Source organism: Diadema setosum, chromosome 19 (genome assembly GCF_964275005.1).
Source record: "Diadema setosum chromosome 19, eeDiaSeto1, whole genome shotgun sequence".
NCBI lineage: Eukaryota > Metazoa > Echinodermata > Echinoidea > Diadematoida > Diadematidae > Diadema > Diadema setosum.
In genome coordinates, this window is record NC_092703.1 from 6646205 (window position 1) to 6669699 (window position 23495).

Here is a 23495-nt window from a genome sequence, read left to right on the forward strand (position 1 = left end):
TCTTGTGAAATATTGAAGAGAATATACTTGTCTATTTAAGAGGAATTCAAAGTTTATTTGATGAGAATTGGCTCTGAAATGGCTGAAATATCCAAAACAAAGCAATCTTAATAGAATGTGGGACCCACCTTTTATTAGGATTGCGTTGTTTTACCCTGTTTTTGGATATCTCAGCCATTTCAGAATCGAGTTTCATCAAATAAACTTTGAATTCCTCTTTATTAGAATGGCGTGCGCTTTAACATTTCATAAAGTGGTTTCTGTGAACATCTCCCAAAAAGTTAAAAGCTGAATCCTTATCTCAACCAATACTATATCATCCCTATGTCTATGCCCCAAGTCTATGATTGCAATGTTTTCCATGTTGATCAAAAAAGAAACGTAACAACTTAACTTTAACTTTGAAAAAGGAGGGGGGGGGGGGGGAGACAGGAGATGCAGCCTCCGTCTGCGGTCAATCTCCAAAGAAAAGTTCCTACTATAGATGTTTCCCAGGGTGGTAAACAGACTGCCTGGATAGTTTCTACGTCCACGATTCATTTTGCCTTAAGTCTTTCATTGCTGCCAATAGGCTGTTAATTGAAGATGTGCACAGCAATTCAGAATGTTGATGTTCTACAGGGGACTTTTGGTACGATACACTTTGGGAGTGTGAGAGCACTCCTCTAGCACAGGTACGGTACAATGTGGTACACTTAAAGGGACATTCCAGACGATTTTCATAATTTCACATCCGTGTAGTACCTAAATCGACAACTCCATGTATAGATTTGTGGAATTTATTGTGGTTTTTGATCAGAGAAACAATACTTTGAAAAACCTTAAACAAATTACACTGAACAAGGATCTGAAAATCATCCGGAGGTCTCCTTTAAGGAGAGTGCTGAAATGCACCCATAGACTCTTCCCACTGCCTGCCCTCTGTCATATTTATCCATCAGTAACTGAGAGGATGGTATGAAACTATTGGAGGGTAGAAATTCATTATAATTAATGTGTTTTGTGCACACTATTTCAAACAAATGTATATTAATCACTGTGTACAGATATTGAGATTTATCTCACAGTGGTGTTTCGGGAGGGGGTGGGGGGCTGGTTCATAAAGTGTTGTGTACATATATATCCACAAATTAAGTTAACTACATGGTGTAACTGCTGTAACCTTGGTAGATACTATACATTATGAATGCCAATCAGCTGAAAGCGTTTGTATTTGTTGTTACGGTAACTGCAACCATTGTTAGCACTCACAGTGATAGCAAAGGTCCTTTGAAATGCAGCCTTGGTATACAAATAATGCTAATGAGCAAATTACTAATTGAAATATCTGGATGAGAGAAATATTGTGTTAGACAGTCTATTCTGTGAACCAAATGTTTCATTTTATCACATACATTTTGTATTCAAGCATTTACTTCGAAGATACTCTTTCCATTGTACAACAACTACTACACTCCACAGCTACTTCCACTACAATTGCTACTACTACTTAGTAAACTAGTAGTAGTAGTAACAGTAGTATTGCTGCTATTACTACTTCTACAGTTGATACTACTACTACGGTGGTACTACTACACTGCTGCTACTACTACTGTACTACTACTGTACTACTACCACTACTCCTACTACTACCACTACTACTACTACTACTAGTACTACTACTACTACTACTACTACCACTACTACTACTACTACAATGAGTGATGATGATAATAACAAAAATGATTATGATATGAATATAACTAACTACTAATTGTTAATGATGATGAAAACAATAATAATGATGATAATCATAATGGTGAAAATGATAATGCTAATGATTCAAGTACAGATCTATGCTACTACTTAACTACTACTTCTAAGACTACTTCTGCTGCCTCCTTGTAGTACAGAGAAGACCACTATCTGCTGCTTCCTACCACGGGGGGGGGGGGGGGGGGGGGGGGGGGTTAAAGTTACGAAGGACTTAAGAACAACTGGTGATCAGTTCTTGTGCTGAATTATTGAGATTCTGATAAGTACAGTGTATAGCACATAAGAACTGATCACCAGTCATTCTTAAGTCCTTCGTAACTTTAAGAACAGCTTTGTGAAACACTGCGATAACCCCCCTGGTAGTAAAGGCTAGCAGTCCTTTGGTTGAAATGTGGCTTCTTGTTGAAATCATTCATCAATGCGTCACTGCCCTCATTGTTTTGACAAAAGTTCATCGAAATTTCTATATTTTTTTGCTCTCTCCCATTCCTTCGGCAGGAGCTCACGAGAGAGATCTCTTCCACACAGCGCCTACCAATGGAACTGGCCGTTTCCTCAACCCCACTGCTTCTTCCTCCGCCTCCACCTCCTCCTCCTCCTCTTCATCATCATCATCATCTTCTTCCTCTGCCACTGCCACCGACGGCGCGATCGCCACGGCAACCAACGATGCCTTTCTGGAAGCCGAGGCTCACATGTTCATGCAGGTTGGTCCCGACAGTTCCTGTCACGTGTAGCAATTGCAGACAGATTTCTTGTGGGCAAAGCATCGTGGGAAGGGAGATGGGGAGGTGTCACTGTACATTACATTACGAGATACATTCAGTGCTATTCCCATCATCCTTTCCTGAGCCATTCTGTTATGTGATTAAGAAATTTCCACTCTAACAGCATACTTACAAACACAAGTAGCCTATGTGAGGATTTTCTTTTGATGGCTACCGAAGCTTTCACTTGTCACACTAAAGAAAATAATGGAAACTCTTGGGACACATGTCGCCTTTGTTTTCCTCTGTTGGTATCCACTTCAAAGAAGAAGTCTCGTTCATTGGAATCTTGCAAGTGATGATTTATGGCCTACGTGTTTTGATCTTAATGGCAGCTGTTTGCAACTGTCAGATCATATCACCAAGGAAGTTATGAAGCGGTTTACACTTCATGTATAGACTTTATAAACATGATGTGTATGTTGCAGATAATATACCATACATACTGCCTTCAGATGTTACAGGGTGGTCCATGAGGGGTTTGAACACGTCTCTGCAAAGGGCTCAAATTCTTGAGCAACATCCTCAAGTACTATGTAACATCCCTATGAATTTGCAACATGCTCAGAATAAAATATCATCAAATGTGAAAGGTATGTGCAAAATTTGAGAAACATCAAACTACTGTAGTCAGTACTTAAAAAATGTGTGCGCAAAACACGAGACAAAGCATTGAATGTGAACACAACAATAGGAAATAAGTTTCGAAATATTGCACGCTAGGTGCTCGTGACGTGCAACACTCCACACACATACAGTTTCTGCAGTATTCACACTTTCAGAGCTTGCAACATCCTCAAATTTCAAGTTGTGGATCACCCTGTGTTAGGGTGTGTCAGCTCTAAACTTTATGTTAATTTGGCAGAGCTGCTGACTCAGATTTTGTAGGAGTCTCTTTTGAAAATTTCAATATTTTCTACACTTTCTGAAAAGAGAATTATCATAGCCTTTTTTACCTAGTATTTACCTAGTATTGAGATGCCCATAAGACATGAGCACGTAAAGCTATCTCCCTTATTTCTCTTTTTAGTATCCTTGATCTTGATGTGTACAATACTTTATAGCCCTGGTTTTGAACATAATTTCAGCTTAATCTGATACTGTATACACCAAATATTTTGCGATGTTTTTATTTTCGCAAATTTCGTGAGTCAGGTGCTATTCACGAAATTGAAGACATGAGAAAATATTGATTCTGATCCCGATGTGAATGTGACGTACGCATGTACACTTCTCTGTTCAGTACAGGACTCCACGATCGCGAATTTAACCACTCGCGAAATTGTCGGGAATTCCCGATTCGCAAAAATTTAGACTCACGAAATATATGCCGTGTACAGTAACTTTTTCATTGTTACGGAGTTTTCACATTCAAATTCAAATTCAAATTCAAATATATTTCACATGCTAAAAAGAAAACATCACATTCATCACGTTCACAATAAAACAGAAGAGAAAAATATATACAAACATAGCACGTGAGGGATCAGTAAAGGCCGTATGAAGCCTATCGAGGCCGATTCCCTTACAAACAATGAATAAGATGCGATTTCCATCAAATATACATTAAGGAACAAAAACAACAAAGAAACATCAGAATTTTACATCCTGTTTCTCCCCCCCCCCCCCCCCCCCATTTATTGCACGTGGTTGAGGGCACGGCTTGGCAAGATTAAGCGCTTGAATGGACCCCATACTTCATGATCAGATTCTCTTTTCTCAGTACACACTTTTCCAAAGTATGTTCTTTTTTTCCCAATAATTAGATAGGTCAAGAGAGTCCATTTGAATTGAATTATACATCTTTTTAAAGCTCAAAGTCTTCTATCTCAGAATCTGCCCTTAAATAAATGTCCATGTCTGATGGCAACTTTTTGTTGGGTTTTACAATGCAGGGTCACAAATGATTCTGTTGTAACCGAACAGGTAACAGCACTGTTTTTTTTGTGTTCTGATCTCTAGGCGCTGAACGGCTTTATCATCGTCATCCAAGCAGATGGCCAGATCTTCTATGCATCACCATCGATACAGGAGTACCTGGGTTTCCAAGATGTAAGTCTAGCGGGAAGAAGGAGAAGTTAATCTCATCCAGGACTTAAGAAGAGTGTAACTGGGCAAATCTCACCAGGAAAAGCAGTCTGTTATTCCAGATTATTTTCATTGTATCATTTTTATCTATTTTTTTTTTTTAACCTGAAGTGGAACCCCATTCAAGATTTACACTCCTATGTTGCATTCAGATTTTAAACTATTCATAGTTCAGGCCAAAATCCCGTAGTCATCGTGTTGGTTTTTTAAGTATGCACTTTGATCTTTTTAACCGCAATATTTTTGGTAATATTTGGATTTTCTTTATCACGTGCCGTTTAATTTTGCGGCAGAAATGGGCAGTGTGTGCATGTTGATGAAATTGAAATTGAAATTCCGGCCAAAATCCTTTAGTCATAATGCACTCCTATGTTACATTCAGATTTTAAACTATTCATAGCTCAGGCCAAAATTCCATAGTCATCATGATGGTTTTTTTAAGTATGCACTTTGATCTTTTTAACCGCAATATTTTCGGTAATGTCTGGATTTTCTTCGTCACATGCCAGTTAATTTTGCTGTAGAAATGGACAATGTGTGCGTGTGGATGAAATTGTAATTGGAGGGTGGCATCGTGATAGATGTAGCACTTTTTTTTTTTTTTTTAACGTCATCATTTCTGTAAAATAAAGACTTCCTGTGTACTGTTACATCACATGATGACTGGGGCAAATATTTACCTTGGATACTTTGTTTTTTCATCAATGTTCTCGAACAAGCCCGGGTGTGTAGAGCTTGGATCCCTGCCTAGATTGCAGCTCATCGTCATTATTTGGGTAAAAAGTAGCAGCTTACGTTGCACGCCATGTTTCATCTCTGACTCTGCCACTAAAAAAAAAAAAAAAAAAAAAAAAAATCCCATCTATCACTTCCGCAGGGATTATCAAGGCAAATTTCTAAACATTGAAGTCTGAATTGCGGGAAATTGTGATGATATTAAAACATGACGGTGTAGCAAATTAACCTGTTCCCCAGAGAGACTCTTCAAAATCTAAAAATCTGGCCAAAGACATTCAATCGTGAAATCATTCCTCAATCTTTGAGGGTCGGTCAGATGCAAAAAAAAAAAAAAGAATGGGGGAGGGCATGCGAAGACAGCACCATAGAATGTCTTTTAACCCCCGAACTTCTGGGGCTCATTCAAAGGCCCTGGACCCTGGATGCAAGGGACTTCATACACATAGAGATTCATACACATTATCAAGGTCTTATTTTACTCTTTTTTTCCACGCAACATTGTACATTTCAAGTTGGAGACTTTCCTTAGGTCTGAAATCTATTCTTGAACAAATGCACATTTTCATTCCTAATGTTTGAGTGTATCAAAGTAAAAACAAACTGCATTAGGCATAGCTTCATCAGACCAAAGTTCAAACTAGCATGTTATTTTGCGATTTTGGAAAATCGCCCGATAATGTGCATCTTAATAGTAGCTTGAAAACAGCCCGCTTGGAAAATAAGCCCAAAATTGACATTTGCGTACGTTGCAGTAGTACTTGGCTCAGGCTGTTTGAAAGTGGTTTCCCCAGTATGATTGGATGAAGAAAATTTCAGCTGATGGAGATGCAACCCAAACAGTGCACTGATTCACAAATTAGCACATAGTTCACAAACTGCACCAAGGTTTTTGGGGAAATTTTCCTAATCAAATAGCGTGCTATTTGTGTCTTCAATGCAAGATCGAGTAGCGGGTTAGTTAACATCAGGCTAATTTCCTAACCACAAAACGGCACACTATTATGAGACTTTGTCTAATGAAGACAGACCTATAGAATTGTGATAACACCTTCAGCAGACGAGCGCTCAGGAAACCTGGGTGGTATTCTGAAATTCGTCCTAGGAAGATTTTTCTGCCTAAAGTTAGGATTTTTTTGTAAGTGGTATTCTGAAAATCTTCCCAACTTCCTAACTTTCTCGGTTCCTAAGGTTTTCCGTTCCTAACTTTTTTTCCTATACTTTATAGGAAGAGACTTAGGAAAATGTGCAAATGAGGATGAATCATAGGAACATATATGCAAATTTCTGACTTAGGAAGTTAGGAATGTACTTTGGAAAGAATTTTAGCAAGATTATTAAGAAAACCCCAACCATGTCCTAAGTATGTTGTTAAGATACAGCAAGATGCAAAATATCGTGACACCTCTGCTTCTTGCACATGCTATGAATTTAGGTAGTGGAGAATTCCAGCAGATGAAGGGATTGCGCGACATAGCCAGATTCAAGAATACTTTTCCTCACTGGTGAATTTCTCCTCCCTTTTTGTGGTCGGCCCCATTTTGTACAAACGATTGGGATAAGAAGACAGTGATCTGCTTTATTATTACTATAATCTGTATACCAGTGGCTTTTTCTACATATGTACAAGGATGGGTGCTTGTCATGAACAAGCACTCCATTAGATACATATATGTATGTGTGAAATGGGCATGAAAAATCGGACATGCCACGCACAAAGCGTGAGCATGCACAATCTGTGTATTAACCCCATGTCCTAATGATATACACTTGTACATGTATGATTGTCATTTGTTGGTTCCGTATGATACGACATTTCACATTGGCTTATTAAAGAAAGAACAGTGGGCGGGGATAAGGATGATCTGATTTGCACAAACCCATTGAGGACGGACCGATTTTGCTATAACACGCATTTCCCATAAACACCTGCCCAAGTATTCTCAGCACTTGTCTTCATTGGGTTAAGAAGTTCTTAACAAGGAATTTCAGAATACCAATTCTGTCTTTCCGTGGCACTTCCTAACTTTCTGACTTTGGAAAATATTTAGGAAAAAAACTTAGGAAGATTTTTCGGAATGCCACCCCTGAACCGTTTGTTTGGGAATTTGGCTGAGGTGTTGAAGAAGTGTTATGTTTCAGTAATGTCTACATATTTTGCCAATGTAAAAAACTGTCAATATTTGTGCAGTTATGTGGTTTTTAGTCTTAATGTGTCACGTAGCTTGTGGTTTCATGATGTCTTTCTTCTTTTTTTTTCATAGGTTAAATATTTACCTGAGGTGTACAATTGAATCTGTTGATAAATGATACATTCCTGTATTTTTTTATAGGAAAGTTAAACACGTACATTGTAGCCGAGAACAATAGGGATCACTCTTATCAGTGTGTAGATCCATTGATATTTGTGTACACATCACAAACAATGGACAGAACCAAAGAATGGATTTGGGGGGGGGGGGAATGAAACAGGAAAAGAAAATTGCAAGGAAGACAACTTTTTGGTAGGAGATGCAGAAAGTAGGAGTGAAAAAGGAAGAAAAGAAAAGAAAATTTCTTTTTAATCATTGAGCTGTGCATGGACACTGCAAGTGACCACACCGTGTATGCCAGGCTAAGATGGTGATTTGGTGTCCACAGGCAGAAACTGCCGCTGTCAGTATGCACTGATACGGAGACAATTGTCCTGGCAGATTTAAGCTCTCCCGTTTTCAGCGATGCGAGCGAATTCAGGAGAAGATTTGAGACGCTTGTCTTAATCTGTGGCCGTGCTCTCTTTCAGACCTAGTGATAGACTTTTCGAAGGCTGGAGAGTATTTTTTTGTTTTGTTATCCATTTATTATAAATGCACATTTTGTGGCAAGACATTTCTCTCTCTGTTTTTTAGCTCACCTGAGCCAAAGGCTCAAGTGAGCTATTGCGATCGCCCTTCGTCCAGCGTCCGTCGTGCGTCGTGCGTCGTCCGTTGTCCGGCGTCCGGCGTCCGTCATCCATCGTCCGTCGTGCGTAAACTTTTTACATTTTCATCTTCTTCTTGAAAACCCCAAGACCGATTTTCATCAAACTTGGCAGGTAGCATTCCTAGGGGTTAGGAACTCAATTTGTTAAAATGGGCACCATGCCCCACCCAGGGGGCCCCCAGGGGGGCCCAAACCCCTCAAAATTAAGGAATCTGTAAAAATCTTCTTCTCTAGAACCAGAAGTGATAGAGCTAAGTTAATACTATGAGTTAGTACATTGATGACTGTAGTTTCAAGTTTGTTCATGGCAGAATCAGGGGTGCCCCCCTTGGGTCCCAGGGGAGGGGGGTGGGGAGGGGTCCTAATGGGGCCTAAATTGTACATTTTCATCATCTTCTTGAGAACCCCATGACCCATTTTACCAAACTTGGCAGGTAGCATCCCAAGGGGGTTAGGATCTCAATTTGTTAAAATGGGCACCATGCCCCACCCAGGGGGCCCCCAGGGGGGCCCAAACCCCCCAAAATGAAGGAATCTTTAAAACTCTTCTCTAGAATCATAAGTTATCGAGCTAAGATAATACTATGAGTGAGTACATTAATGACTGTAGTTTCAAGTTTGTTCAAAGCAGATCCAGGGGTGCCCCTATTGGGAGTTGGGGGGGGGGGGGGTTGGGAAGGTCCAAATGGGGGCCTGAATTGTACATTTTCATCTTCTTCCTGAAAATCTCATGATGGATTTTCGTCAAACTTGGCAGGTAGCATCCCAAGGGGGTCAGGATCTCAATCTATCAAAATGGGCACCATGCCCCACCCAGAGGGCCCCAGGGGGCCCTAATCCCCCAAATTAAGGAATCTTAGAAAATTTGGGCCCTTATTGTACATTTTCATCTTCTACTTGAGAATGCCTGGTCAAATTTTAGTAGAGCTGTGAATAGTTTAGATTAGTCAGTGACTGCGTGAAAGGTGAACTTGCGATACTCAGGTGAGCGCTAGACCCGCGGGTCTCTTGTTTTTCTCCCACTCACTTGAGCCAAAGCTTTGAGTGAGCTATTACGATCATGGTAGTATTCCATGCATGCAAGTACAATTATTTTACATTTGTCCAGTTTGTCTACTGTGATTGACTGTCCCAAACCATTTTTTTTTTCAGTTTTCTAGAAAAGATACTGTAAAACTTGTTTTGATAATCATGTGCAGCATAAAGAACTGTAAATTGAAAAAAAAAAGAAGAAAAGATTATTATTGAGAAGTTAGAAGATGGAAAACTTATACTGCAAGAGTGATGTCCTTTTCCAAGGTGCTTCGTAAACCCGTACCATCAGACTTATGATTAGATTTTCTCATTTGAAGTGGCTACTTAGAATTTTGTTTTTAAGAAATGATTCAGTTACCCCTCCTTATCTAGAGTACCACTCTTTATGTCTGCAAAGGAATGGGAGTGGGCCTTTTCAGGAGCTAAAGATGACTTAAAGGGACATCTATTAATCTAGACCAGAATGAGTAGCTCATGCAAAACGTGAGTTAACCTTGCTAATATAAGAGATCTTTTTCCCACCACACTAGGCCGATATCATGCACCAGAACGTCTTCGAGCTCATCCACAAGGAGGACCGCGAGGACTTCCAGAAGCAGCTCCTCGTCTGCCCGCCGCCCACCTGCTCCACGGAGGTCTCCTCCCGGCCCCACCCGGCTGCCCCTGGCAACGGGCCCCTGGATGACTCCAGCATCCCACCAGAAATCAATGGTAAAATCAAAATGAGGGGACCAAAAAAAAAAAGAAAACTGTTTGACGCACATCAGCTGTGCTTGGCATCGCTCATCATACATTGTAAAGCACTAAGGAGAAAAAAAAAGACATCTTCACTTTTTTTAATAGTTCTTGTGTTGGTGTCATAATTTTTACCAAAGGTATATAGTAGTGACAGTATTACTAATATCATTGTTATCATTATTATTATTATCATTATTATTGTTATTATTATTAGTAGTAATAGTATTATTATTATCTTTATTAGTATGATTATGATTATTATTATTATTATTACTATCATTATTGTTATTGTCATTATTATTACCATTATTATTATCATTATCATTATCATTATTATTATTATTATTATTATCATTATTATTATTATTATTATTATTATTATTATTATTATTATTATTATTATTATTATTATTATTGATATTAGTGTCATTGTCATCATCATCACCATCACCATCATCATCATCATTATCATTATCATTATCACCCTTACCATTACTGTACATTGTACTTCTAACCATTATCATCTTCCTGTATTTGTAGGGTTATTTACATGGACATCTTATGTGTGTGATTTTACACCAGATTTTAATACTACATCATCTTCCACATTAATGGAAGCCAGTGGGGGAGATTTCCAGTTTGATTTTGCACAAACAAGTTAAATATGCAGGTACTCTGCACCTGGTAGTTACAACACAGGGGAATTTGGAGTTAAAGTGTGTAAATCTACAGAGAATTATCATGTGTAGAATGCAACAGGTAGATAGGGCATCTGCTGTTATCTATTTAGTGTCTAATCTATTTAACTACCTACTGTGCCCAGTGAAGTGTGCAGTGCTCTATTTTTGTGAGATGTAGGCCTACTTCCGTCAATTAATTTGACTGAAGACCCAGTTCTTGAGCTATAAAAATTGATGAGAACATTTGATATTACGGTCATAATGAGGATAAAGATGGATATGAATTGTGGTACATGCAGTTTGGAAAATGCTAGTAAATGTCACAATCATCCTCCTGATTATTAAAAAAACAACAATCCAGTATTTGTGATATGTACTAGTGGTGTGGTTAATCATTGCGATATATAGTAAAGATCACGTTTTGCAGCAATGATTTTTTTTTTCGCTGAAATTAACCAGAAACTGAGGGTAATTGGCTTTCTAAGCTTCTAACAAGAATTTCAGAGACCATAATTTCATGCAGTATTTTCTTTAATAAGTGATCAAATGTCAGCCTTTTCAGGAATAGGCTTGAATTATCAGCCATTTTGTCATATGGCATAATCCTGCAATTACCATGATTTTAAAATGGGAGTCAAATATAAAATTGTGTGAATAGTGTTACATCAAATTGAATCAAAGTCCTTTTATCTTGGAGGATGTTGATTATCAAACTTATATTCATGATAGAGCAGAGGTGTAAAGAAATGAATATGCAAATGCAAATGCTATCATTTGCTACAAAAAGAAAAAAAAATGATCAAATTGGTTTTGGCTCCAACATGGCAGGATAACTGAGGATTGATTGTACAAACATACATACATAAAAAAAACAATTATATATTTGAAAATACTTACACGATGATCATACTCAAAATTTGTATTGATCATCAATCGCTTCCATGGAAGCCCCATCTTTCCCTATGTGACTTGTAGTGTGTAGTGGTGCATATTTCTTGTAATGGCATAGTACAGTTAGTCTGAAAACTTAATCATCATGAAATGGACCAAGAGAAATGAAGATTAATGGAGAGCTGTAGTGTAATAGGAAAATCAGCCTGTCCTCAATGGGTTAACTTGCAGCAAGGGGGGGGGGGGGGGGGAGCCATCTTTTGAAAGTGGATCAAGGGAAGCACGAAGCCGAACGGATCCTCGTTCATGAGCTCTGCTGATTGCTTCGCGGAAGTGTTTTTCAAGACCTTGCAATATCTTCTCCCCCAGCTATTAGTGCAGGTGCCGAATGCTCCCCGGGGATTGGGGTGTGGTGGGATGGGGTGGAGATCGTGCACATTACTGATCCCAGCAATCCCAGAGTATTGTTATGCAGCCATTTTTAGTAGCTGGCTTTACCCTTGGTGCTCTGTGATTGGACTGCAAATTTGAATGTCAACGTGGCATTTCCGGGCCTGCAGAAATGCAGGTTTTGTTACACACACAGTTCACAGTACCAGTAAAGATCTTGTTTACTACTAATAACATAAAACTAAAAAAAAAAAGCTAAAAAAAAATATTGTCAAATACAAGTAAAGTTTCTAGGCAACATGCTGGTATCGGTACATTCAGTCATTAATTAGCTGTTCATATTTGTCCCATTGTTTTATTATATCATGGAGTCTCCTTATGATCTCATGACACGGTGTGATTTCCTCTATGCAGGGAATTATTTTCCAACTCAAATTTGATTCAGCAATTTCAGCTGATGAATGACAATTCAAATGGTATCCTCTACACTTCTTTGGGAGAAAACTACTATAAAACAAAAGATAGTTTGTGTAGCAGTGGTATAAGAATGCATAGCGAATTGTGATGTGATACCTGGAAAAGTACAGCTGTATAAAGAAATATTTTCAAACTCTAGCAATACATTTTTTTTTTTTAAACAAAGCCACAGAACGTCAAGTATACACCTTTCCATTCTGAACAATGTTTTACTGGCAGCCTTTTTGTTGAGGTGATGACAGCGTTTGCATGTCAGATTTGCTGGTTATCATTCTGTGATAAATTTACCCCCCCAAAAAAATAAAATTACTGAATGCTTCATTGAATGTGCAATGGTATGGAAAAACTGTTTGTGCAGTGGTTGCAAGTTAAAGAACATGACTTCATATTTTTATTTTTCCTCTTCCAAGTCTGCTTGCCGTACCTTTAAAATTTCAAACCTTGCCAATTGTATCTGCAGTCTTAATGAAAGTTTCTATTTTTCTGTTAGCTTGGTTTTATTCTATTTCTTTAAGTCCACTTCAGCTTTCAGTTCAGTATGGCCCTGAGAGTGCTCATCGTGCTTACATCTCCTGGCAGTCCTTGGTAGTTTCATATCTGGGAGTTCGTCTGTAACACTTTGTGTGCCACGTTTCCTTCCTGTCCATTGGTGCGTGTGTGAAATTTGTGCACATGTAACTTGTTGGCACAGAAAGGGTTAATACTGATATAGCACCTGCAGAAGCTCGGATGCTGTATAGCGACTCTTAACCAGGAAAATCTGAGAGTCTAAACTTTTTTTTAGAGTGACTGAGAATGAAACCAAATAGGAACCCTTGAAAATTTCTCGGGGTGAAAGGAGGTCATTAATCCATCAAGCCGCTGGGGTAAATTTGCTACAGAGATTATCATCTTACCTTTGTCTAATTGGCAACTGTGAATTTCACTGTTTAAGTTAAACAGGAGAAAGCTTCAATGGATCCAGTTGAATTCAGTACTAGTCTGCACAAAATCAGAAAGAACTGTACACAAAAGTTTGCCAATTTGACAGAGGCAAGAACTTTAATCTCTGAGAATATGTTGCCAATTTTAAAGCAACACATATCAATAAAGCAAGAGGCTTTTGAAAATTCAGTAACCAAAACAAACAATTCTGTATGTAAACAAGATGCTGAAATGATGGAAAAGTACTGATTTAGGTTTTTACTACTGCGAAGTATACCTTATGAAGTACCAACAGTGAATAATGATCAATATTTGAAAAGGTTCATCATCAAAACTACACAAATGTGGTACCTTGGATTTGATAAATTGATTAAAGATACTGTAGGAATAATCAGGTGTAATGCCAGTCAATTTACAATGTATACTCCGTGGCAAAAAAAAACCCCAAAAAAACATTTGATAGCCAAGTTGCAATAATTGTTTATGAAAGACCCAATGCTGCCGTATATGCCCAGACGTGTCACATTTCCTTGTCTGAGCCAAACCAATGTCACCCAAATCTTATTGATCAGCATCACCGCCACACACTGTCTGTAATTTGGGCGAGACATGCGATATTTTCTCGCCCCCCAATCCCGCTGGTCTCCGTGAGAGATGCGCAAAGCGCCTGTCCCTAATTAACGGCGTGTTTTTGCCATCCCAGTAATCACCACCACCTGTGCTGGCCATACAGCCACGACTGGCAAAGATGGCTCGCCTCATTAGAAGCCAAACCCAGAATTTGACCAAAACATATGGCTGTACTGGCTGGGAGGATTGCAAAAAAAAAAAAAAAAAAAAAAAAAAAAAAGAAGAAGAAAGACTTGATATGAAGTAGTGAAGCAGGGACTAAAACAAACTCTTCAAATTCTGCCAAATGGTGGAGAAAGATGGTATGTAATTTTCATCAATTTTACCATCCATGGCAAACAGGATTCTGTCAGTGGCAGGAGATGGCTCATTTTCTTCACTGAATGTGAGAATCGTGTTCTGATGTGTTACTCCCGCTTTTGTTACCACTATTTTCTTGTGTTCATGGCAGTTATTAGTATGGCAGTAAGTGTATTCGTGATAATGATGATGACCATTATGATGATGATGATGATGATGATGATGATTAACACGTTAAGGACAGGCTGATTTTGCCTCAACACGTATTTGCCCAAGTTTACTCGGGACTCGTCCGTAATGGGTTAAGATAATGATCAAAGACATGTGGTAATTACAAATAGCAATGGCATGATGAAGGCCATTATCTTATTTATGATTATATTTGAATGCTCTAAGGCTGTTCTTTGAGTTGACCAAATAGTATTTGTGTCGTAATGCTCAGTACGTTTCCCCATTTCTACTGAAGTATGTTACTGAATTGCCAAAAATGAAAAAAGAAAAATAGGTCTGCCATAAGGAAGGGGCAGAATGGGTTAATTCAAATCAAAAGATGTCCTTAGAGTGCATTTGTGCAAATCGTCCCCCACTCTGAGCACACACACACAAAAAAGGAAAAATTGGAGGGAATCACGTCTTAACAAGATTTGCGAGTTTGCTCAATCGCTAATCAAATTACTGGAAGGCAGGGACAGTAGAAAGTCAATAGCTACATCAGTTGTTCTGAACTGATTTACCCAGTAGACATTAATGCAGCATTTTGATAAAGTGAAAGCAAGTTTATGCTACCTATATGAAAAAAACTAAAGAATTAAATGAAGGTAGAGTTAGTGAAACTTTTGGTGATTAGAATGTCTTCTCATGGATGAGCCTTGATGCTTTGTGGATCTAATTTAGCACCCAGCAATTTTTTTTTTCATCTTCGTCTGAGCGAGGCACCAGACGCATGTCGTTTGGCATCTGCTTGCGTCGTCAGAATCGTCTCCGCCGCAGCAGCACCCCTCGAGGGGCGCTGCGACTAATTAACACCAATCAACCCCGATCGCACCGCGCCCGATGGTGGCCGGGGATGAGGAGCGAGACATCGATAAGTCAGTGAGAGGACTTCATATCATGCCTTGTCTCTCTCGCAGATGTACGATGGGGCTTCGATGAAGTCGCATATTAATTAGACACAAGTGTCGCTGAATGATAATCTCATTCACTCTTTGTTTACGTGCCATTGTCAAGTTTGATTTCATTGTACAAGTGAAGACGTCCTGTTGTTTAAAGTGGACCGATATAAAGAGAGAGAAATATGGAACGTGATGAGCATTACATTTAGTATTTCGATAATGCAATAATATTCTTAAATGGCATACATTTTAAATTACTTTTTTTAAGCCTCTGATATGAAATGTCAACAGAGGCCTTTTGTTTTTTATACTAATTTGTGTACAGTATGTCCAAAAAAAAATTACAATCAGATTTTGCATTGATAACTCCCAATGTAATTAAACTGTCTAAATGCTACTTCAAGGTCTTAAAATCTAACATCTTTGCTATATTTTGCAGAAAACCCCATTCGATTTGGGCAAGTGGTCACAGAGAAATGTAGATATTTGTGACGCATGTCATGGGTCTGATTCCTCAAAGTTTAGCACTCTGATGCTCTTGGAACTCCATAATGTGTGAACACAATGCACAGAACTTGGAGTGAAGGGATTCCTGACATGCTCTACAAAACTCCTCATTTTCCTTTGACCACTGAAGCAAATCGGATGGGGTTTTCTGTAAGATGTGGGTAATAGTTATAGTGTCATACCCTGAAATTTTGTTTTGGACTGATTTACTATTTTTTAAGTATGATTGCGGAGGGTCCAATTGTAATTTTTGGGGGGACATACGGTAATGTGCATCAACAGTCGGCACGAAGTGAACTTTGACCCTCTGAAAAACAGGCAGGGGTCTACGGGGAATGTGTGTTACAATTGAGCCCATCATCTTTATTGAATTACATTACTTGTAGGTCGGGATGCACTCCACCAACAGGACCAAAATTAGGCTACAGACACCTTCTGCTGTATAGAGGGATCAGTGAATTTCACATCTCAGTAGACATGGAAAAAAATTTGTCGCCAGCATTTGTTATGAACAATTTGCCATCAAAATCAGAAATTGCTTTGCAATTAAATGTCATGGCAGTGCTCACCTTTTTATAATGATTCATGTTCTCGATAGCACACTGTCTAATTATGACCACACGCTTTTTCACTTATATATCAGATTATGTCCCACCAAAAACAAGGACAAGTTCTTTATAGACATTGCAGGTTTATGAACTGTGTGTGCCTTGTTTGTGGCATTCGGCAGACTGACTTTATCGTATCTTGCTAGCAGAGAAGAATGTTTTCATCATCCTTTACTTCAAATCTGATTCATTAGGGCAAGGAATGTGCTTGGTATATCAGACAATGCTGAATTTAACTTCATCATCACAATAGTTTGCAGTAACTTGCTACAAAAGAGGGATATTAGAACTGCATTTATGAGGTTGGCATTTGTACTGCATGACATAATCATTAATGTCACTACCTATTTCTTACTTTGGTTATATATGGACAGGAATTCTTCACACACACACACACACACACACACACACACACACACACACACACACACACACATATTTATATATATTTGTGAACAGTAGAAATGCTTGTGACGATTATATGTCATTGGCTATTTTCCTCTTGAATTTTCAAATAAAAGTCATTTACCTGAAACATTTGCATTGTGCCATTTATATGTTTTGTATTTTAGTGTATTGTTATTTTCAAAGTGTATTACATTCAACAATTTTATGAACTAAACTTGAGTTAATGAATTAAGCCAAATATATGCTTCATACTGTGGCATCTGGCTCTTGTCAAAATATAACTGAATCTCTCAAATTTATTCTTTTGCTTCATAATGATTTATTCATTGTTACATTTAAAGATGCCCTTGTCTTTCTCTCCCTCTTTACTCTTCTCCTCCTTCTTCTCCTTCTCTTCCTCCTTTTCCCTTTTCACCTTTGCATCCTTCTCCATCTCCAACTATTTTCCCTTCCTTGTCCTCCTACTCCTCCTCCTAACTCCTCTTCCTTTTCTTCTTCTTCCTCCTCCCCTCTTCCTCCTTTTCTGCCTCCTCCACCACCTCTTCCTTCACATGCTCCTCTTCCTCTTCCTCCACCACCTCCTTCACCATCTTCACCTTCTCCACCCCCACCTCCTCCTTCTCTACCTCCACCTCCTCCTTCTCTACCTCCACCTCCTCCTTCTCTACCTCCACCTCCTCCTTCTCTACCTCCACCTCCTCCTTCTCTACCTCCACCTCCTCCTTCTCTACCTCCACCTCCTCCTTCTCTACCTCCACCTCCTCCTTCTCTACCTCCACCTCCACCTTCTTCTCCTCTTCCTCTGCCACCTCGTCTGCCACCACCTTTTCCTCCACCACCTCCCCTTCCTCCTCCTCCTTTTCCTTCTCCACCTCTTTCTCCAATAATTCTTCCTCCACCTCCTCTTCTTCCTCTACTTCCTCTACCACTTCTTCCTTCACCTCCTTCACCTCCTCCTCCTCCTCCTCCTGTTTGTCTTCTAACAGATGCTGAGCCTGTGCTCGACAGAGTGTTTACAAGCCGTCTGCGGTGTTTGCTTGACGAGTCTTCCGGATTTTTGGTAATCGTCACTCGAAAATGTCTCAATGTGCAGAAAATGGGGGATAGTTAGTGGAATCTTGGCTAAGTTTGCATGACGTCATAGTGTGCTCTCAAATATGACATGTAAAGAAGTCTTGTTACCTACATTCTATATAAATGTAGAACACATAATTGTACCTCTGTTGAAAGTGAAATATTTTGTCAGGTGTGTTTCAGGTTGAGTATAAGCTGTACCAAGTCTTTTTCAGTTCACTGATTTTACAGTGTACAGCTACCAAAGCTCTGTGACATGAAATATTTTGGAATTGTAATGGAAACTTTCATTATTTTGCTCTAAACCTTTTAATAACATTTATCAATAGAGTTTGTTGCTGTATTGTCTGAGGCAGTATATATCCGTATCCTTATAAAAACAAAACAGAAGAAAGGGAACAAATTTCGTCTATCCTGTAACTTTTAACTCATTAGTCATTTGGCTAGATGGAATTGTTTGAATATTGATTGAATTTTTTTATTATGTTCTATGACTTTTCTAGATTCTCTCTGAAATATACTCAAGCTGTAGAATGTCTGAGATGTATTCTGATGATGCAAAACCGATGTACAGTTGATGATGTAAACGCAGTAGAAGCGGAAAACACATTTTTTTTTTTCACTGGTAGTTTCAAGAAAATGAAATTCCAAATATACCATTGATGTTGACCTTTTGACATCTACCCGCAAATTTCTCTTGCCACTTCCTGTACGACAGAGTCTCCAGTTCACAGGTCGCCTGCGCATGCTGTACGGCCAGAGGACGCGTGGCAAAGACGGCATCCCTGTCGACATTGAGCCGCCAGAGATGGCGCTGTTCGCCCTGGCCTGCCCCCTCCAGCAGCCTTCCATCATGGAGATCCACGTCCGCAGCATGATCTTCCGAACGAAGCACAAGCTGGACTTTAAGACCATCACGCTGGACACTAAGTATGTTCTACGTTCATTTTGTCATGGGTTGATTCAGGCTAATATGTGCCAAAACATGATGGAATGGTATGTGTTTTAAGGGGTGCTGCTATGGAGTGCTTTACTTGCAGTCAGAAGTCTACAGGTTAAAACCCTATCCAATCATTACCGATATTCTGTGCTCTTAGACCAGTATTATGCAATGTTGCAACTGAATGACAAATTGCTCTTAATTAACAAAAATATACACCAATTATTCAGTGTTTGAAAAGCAACCACAATAAAAAACCATGGGCATACATACTTGGTTGGGATTCGAACCATCAGCTTCCTGATTGCTTGACATATCACTAGACTTCCAAACTACCACTCAATAGCCAGTGACAGCTCTGATCCCTCATAGCAGCGGCTACTGTAAACATCAATATTTTCACACAAGTACTTTTTCGCGCCGAGTGGCTCAAAGACATATTCATGGGTTCTTGAATTTGCGCTTTGCAATTGTCAACCAATTCAAAATGTGCAGATAAAAAATTATTGTGAAATGCATATGTATGTGCAGACTAATGTACGGCAAAAGTTTCTGCGTTTAGAGTACTACGTAGTTTATTCAAATTAAGGATTTTTGCATTGTAACTGATTGACTAGGTCGATGAAGGGCAATTTGTCAATCAGCTGCAATAACGTAAGTCAATGCAAGAATCATTGATTTGACTAAATCATCCAATATTGTTGTCCTCCCTTGAGTACTTGGAAACTTGATATGATACTAAGCTTTGTCCATGCCTTATGTAGCCATGATAATTACATTCACATGCTGTTCCTAAACTGTAAGTTTAGATCAAAAACTTAACTCTCAGTGATAATTACCTTGTAGTTTATCATCATGTGGATGCACTTGAAAATTTTAAAGTTTAGTTGATGATTAAAACCAGAAGACATCTCAGGGTTTACTCTCTATCCATGAGCAGCGGGGGATCCGCACTCATAGTTTCACTCCGTAAGTTTGGCTACTGCGTGTGAATGTAACAATAGTCAGTCAGTGTTGCATACTTCTCAAGGGATGAAGATGCTGTACACACAGTTTACTTGCATGAGATAGGAGCAGTGTCAAATCTTATAAGAGATGCAGCATTTGATGGTTACTTACTTCATAAAGATGCTGTAATATATGTCACCTGCCTCTTCAGCAGCTTGTACAATGTTGCCAAACATTAATTTCCTGATTTTAGTATTCAAATTTTCCAGACTCTGTGCTTCTCAAAGGCATACTATATTGTGACCCACTGTATTTTGAAGAATTTACAGAAGAAATGGTATGGAAGCCAGCCAGCAGATTGGCAAAGTTTTGAGAAAATTAGCTTTTAAGTTTTGAAAAGCATTCAAAGCATAGCAACAGCATGCCTTCCACCCCCCCCCCAAAAAAAAACAGTCTTATACTTGGTTGTTTTCAGGGGTTTGTAATGGCAAGTCACATCAATGACACACCACTGCTTTTGGAGTCATTTTTTACTATTTGGACAAATGTGTTGATACTGTGACCATTTGAATGCCGATGAATTCATGAGGATGACATCAAATGAGCTAAAAAAAGAAAAGAAAAAAAGACATCAATGGAGAGACAAATATATCGTACACATGTACATTGCTGTTGTCATATACTCACTCGTGCCTATGTCGTCATCTTTCTCCCTTTTTTTTATCTCTCTAATCTCTCTTTTTTTGTGGGGGGTGTTTTTTTTCTTTTTCTCTTCTTTTCATTTCTCTGCCTTATATCTCTGGGCTTTTTTTTTTTTTATACAACACCTATTTAGAATGTAGCTATCTGATTGGTCGATTGCCCATCACATGACATTTAGTGAAAGGTTCCATTGCACGCTCTGGCTGTCTCAGCGTGCAATTTTGGTTTGACCAAAATGTTCCATTGCACGCGCTCTGATGTCACAATAAACAAACATGTGCCGTGCGCACTCAATAATTACAAGCGCGCTTACAAGCGCGTACTTTTGTCACTCATTTTTGTAAACAACTTCGTTTCGCATACGTACGTGCGTACACATGTACATACATGGTGACTGCGACTGTGAGGCTACTCATTCGTTGGTTGCCATTTCTGTGCTAAATTCAAGAATCTGTGAGTACCAAATCTGTTGACGTTCGAGGTGTTGTATAAAACAAATAGTGTATGGTCTTTACTCGTGCAATGGAACACTCGGTGAAAGATGAGGCACACTATATTCAACTCGGCATTGCCTCGTTGAATAGAGTACCTCTATCTTTCACCTCGTGCAAAATCTTGTACCATCACACTCGTGACCATTCATTATTTGTATAATATATATATTTCTTCTCACATTCTCTCTCTCATTGTTCTTCTCCCATCCCTCATTCCACAGGGGAAGCGAAGTCCTTGGCTACACTGATAACGAGTTCAGCTCGTTGCCTGGTTACCAGTACATCCACTATGAGGACATCATCTACTGCTCCGAGATGCACAGCTCCTGTAAGATGACATTCCAGATTGGTTTAGACTTCCTGCTCCTGTAATTTGTTGTTGTTGTTGTTGGGTTTTTGGGGGGTCAGTCATTATCACGAATTTTATAGATAGAGAAGTCTCTCTCCTTTTTTTGCAAACTGCATATATGAGAAATATGAAAGTGTATCACAAACTTTTCTATCTCTTTTGCCCAGGTAATACCACTGCTGCTACTACTACTACTACTACTACCTACTAATGATAATGATAATGATGATAATAGTAGTAGCAGCAGCAGTAGTAGCAGTAGTAGTAATAATAATAATAATAATGACAATAATAATGATAATAATGATGATGATAATATAATAATAATAATAATAACAGTAATAATATCATAATAGTTAATAATAGTTAATAATAATAATAATAATAATAATAGTAATAATAATAATAGTAGTAGTAGTAATAATAATAATAATAATAATGATAATAATAATAATAATGATAATAATAATAATAATAATAATAATAATAATAATCAGCACTCTGACCTTTCCAGTGATTTATACTTTGGCCCACTTTGACCCAAAAAGAAAGAAGAAAAAGATAACCACAGCAGTGATATGAGAGCTACCCAATGGCATCAAATAGTTTTTATGAGCAAGTGTGCTGTAAGGTTTAGGTGAAGTCAAGCATATGGGAAAAGGGAGGGATTTAGGCATGGTAGGTCAACTCTAACACATAAGCAACATACTCCTGAAACAAATTAAATGTTTTATATCTCTGAATCAAAATATTGTTCAACTCTGAAATTTGAACAAGAAGCAGTTCAATCAAACTTTTTTTTCTTTCATGAAACAAACCTCAATTTCCATATTTTTTCATGGAGACCACCATATTTGTCATTTCTCTACTTGTGGGGAGTCACAACTTTATCAAGATCAAGATAACATGATGACGAATTAATGGTAACCTGTCAACAACAATTTCAAGAGAGAAAAGAAAAACAGGAAGGGACGAAAACGAAAATGTTCTCTCCACGATAGCAATCTAGAATGCGATAACCGAAAAGAGTTGATTTTTAATAGTTTGCAAGAAGAGACTCGAAAAGCGTGCAGCCCCATCTGCTCCATCGCTTTCCCCCTCGCGCAGTTCCCCCCGCTCGGTTCCTCCCGCTGATCATACCCGCATGTGTCCGTCAAACGTCGGCCGTCTGCTCCCGATTGGAGGCGACACGCGGCCTTCCATCTTCCTCTGACTCACTCCCTCCAGTCATCCTTGGCTCATTACAGGGGCCACCTCTTACCTCCCTCCTCCCCTTGATATGCACCCCCCGAGTGCCTTCCTTCCTTCCTTTCGGTCCCTGCACAAAACCCCAATGGTAGCCACACTTTCCTTTTTGACCCCCACCCTTTCAGAAGGGACCAAAATTCCCCCCCCCCCCATGAATATCCTTCTTCAATCAATGTTCCATCAAAGGGTACTGCTGTAAGAGAGAAAAAAAGTATGTATAAGTATGTATGTATGTGTATATGTACAGTATGTAGCTGTATATCCATCTGCTGTAAAGCAAGATATATTCACGGCATGAAATGTTCGCAAATTGGTGTCAGCGGCCTCTTTTGCAGCATAAAATTTTCATCAATTGCCACTGGCATTCAGTGTGTATAGTGTAGGCAAGAACTTTTGCGTAGATTTTAGTTTTGCAAATCTTGGCTCTTGCGAAATTTGCAAACTTAAAATGCATTCAAACATTCCTCGTATTACATTATTTATCTGTCTGTCTGTCTATGCTGCCAAAATACCTTATACACTTGTAGGTAAAGATCTGAAATGGTGCCAGGAAAGGAAAATGCAGAAATCAAAATAAATAGGCATGAACAAACTTTGCCCTTGTCACATAACTTTGTCCATGAAAGCCACAAGACCAATAACAACCTCTCCCCCCCCCCCCCCCAAAAAAAAAAAAAAAATGATTTACGTAAGTAGAACGAAGTGTTTGTCATACATTGATACCAATGCTGAAT

At 38.9% G+C, this 23495-nt stretch overlaps 2 protein-coding genes across 2 annotated transcripts in view; both read left to right on the forward strand.

Annotated features, from left to right (window-relative positions):
• Positions 1-2375, forward strand: part of LOC140242953 (aryl hydrocarbon receptor repressor-like) — a gene marked incomplete at its 3' end in the record, with an annotated part of 134897 nt that extends 132522 nt beyond the window's left edge. The window contains exon 3 of the mRNA XM_072322697.1: positions 2254-2375. Within this exon, the coding sequence (XP_072178798.1) occupies positions 2254-2375 (122 nt within the window). The remainder of the gene's footprint in view (positions 1-2253) is intronic.
• LOC140242532 (uncharacterized) overlaps positions 2366-23495 on the forward strand; it is a 33492-nt gene continuing 12362 nt past the window's right edge. The window contains exons 1-6 of the mRNA XM_072322271.1: positions 2366-2462; positions 4485-4574; positions 9872-10052; positions 17993-18066; positions 18799-19010; positions 21386-21492. Coding sequence (XP_072178372.1) covers positions 2451-2462; positions 4485-4574; positions 9872-10052; positions 17993-18066; positions 18799-19010; positions 21386-21492 — 676 coding nt within the window. The 5' untranslated portion in view covers positions 2366-2450. The remainder of the gene's footprint in view (positions 2463-4484; positions 4575-9871; positions 10053-17992; positions 18067-18798; positions 19011-21385; positions 21493-23495) is intronic.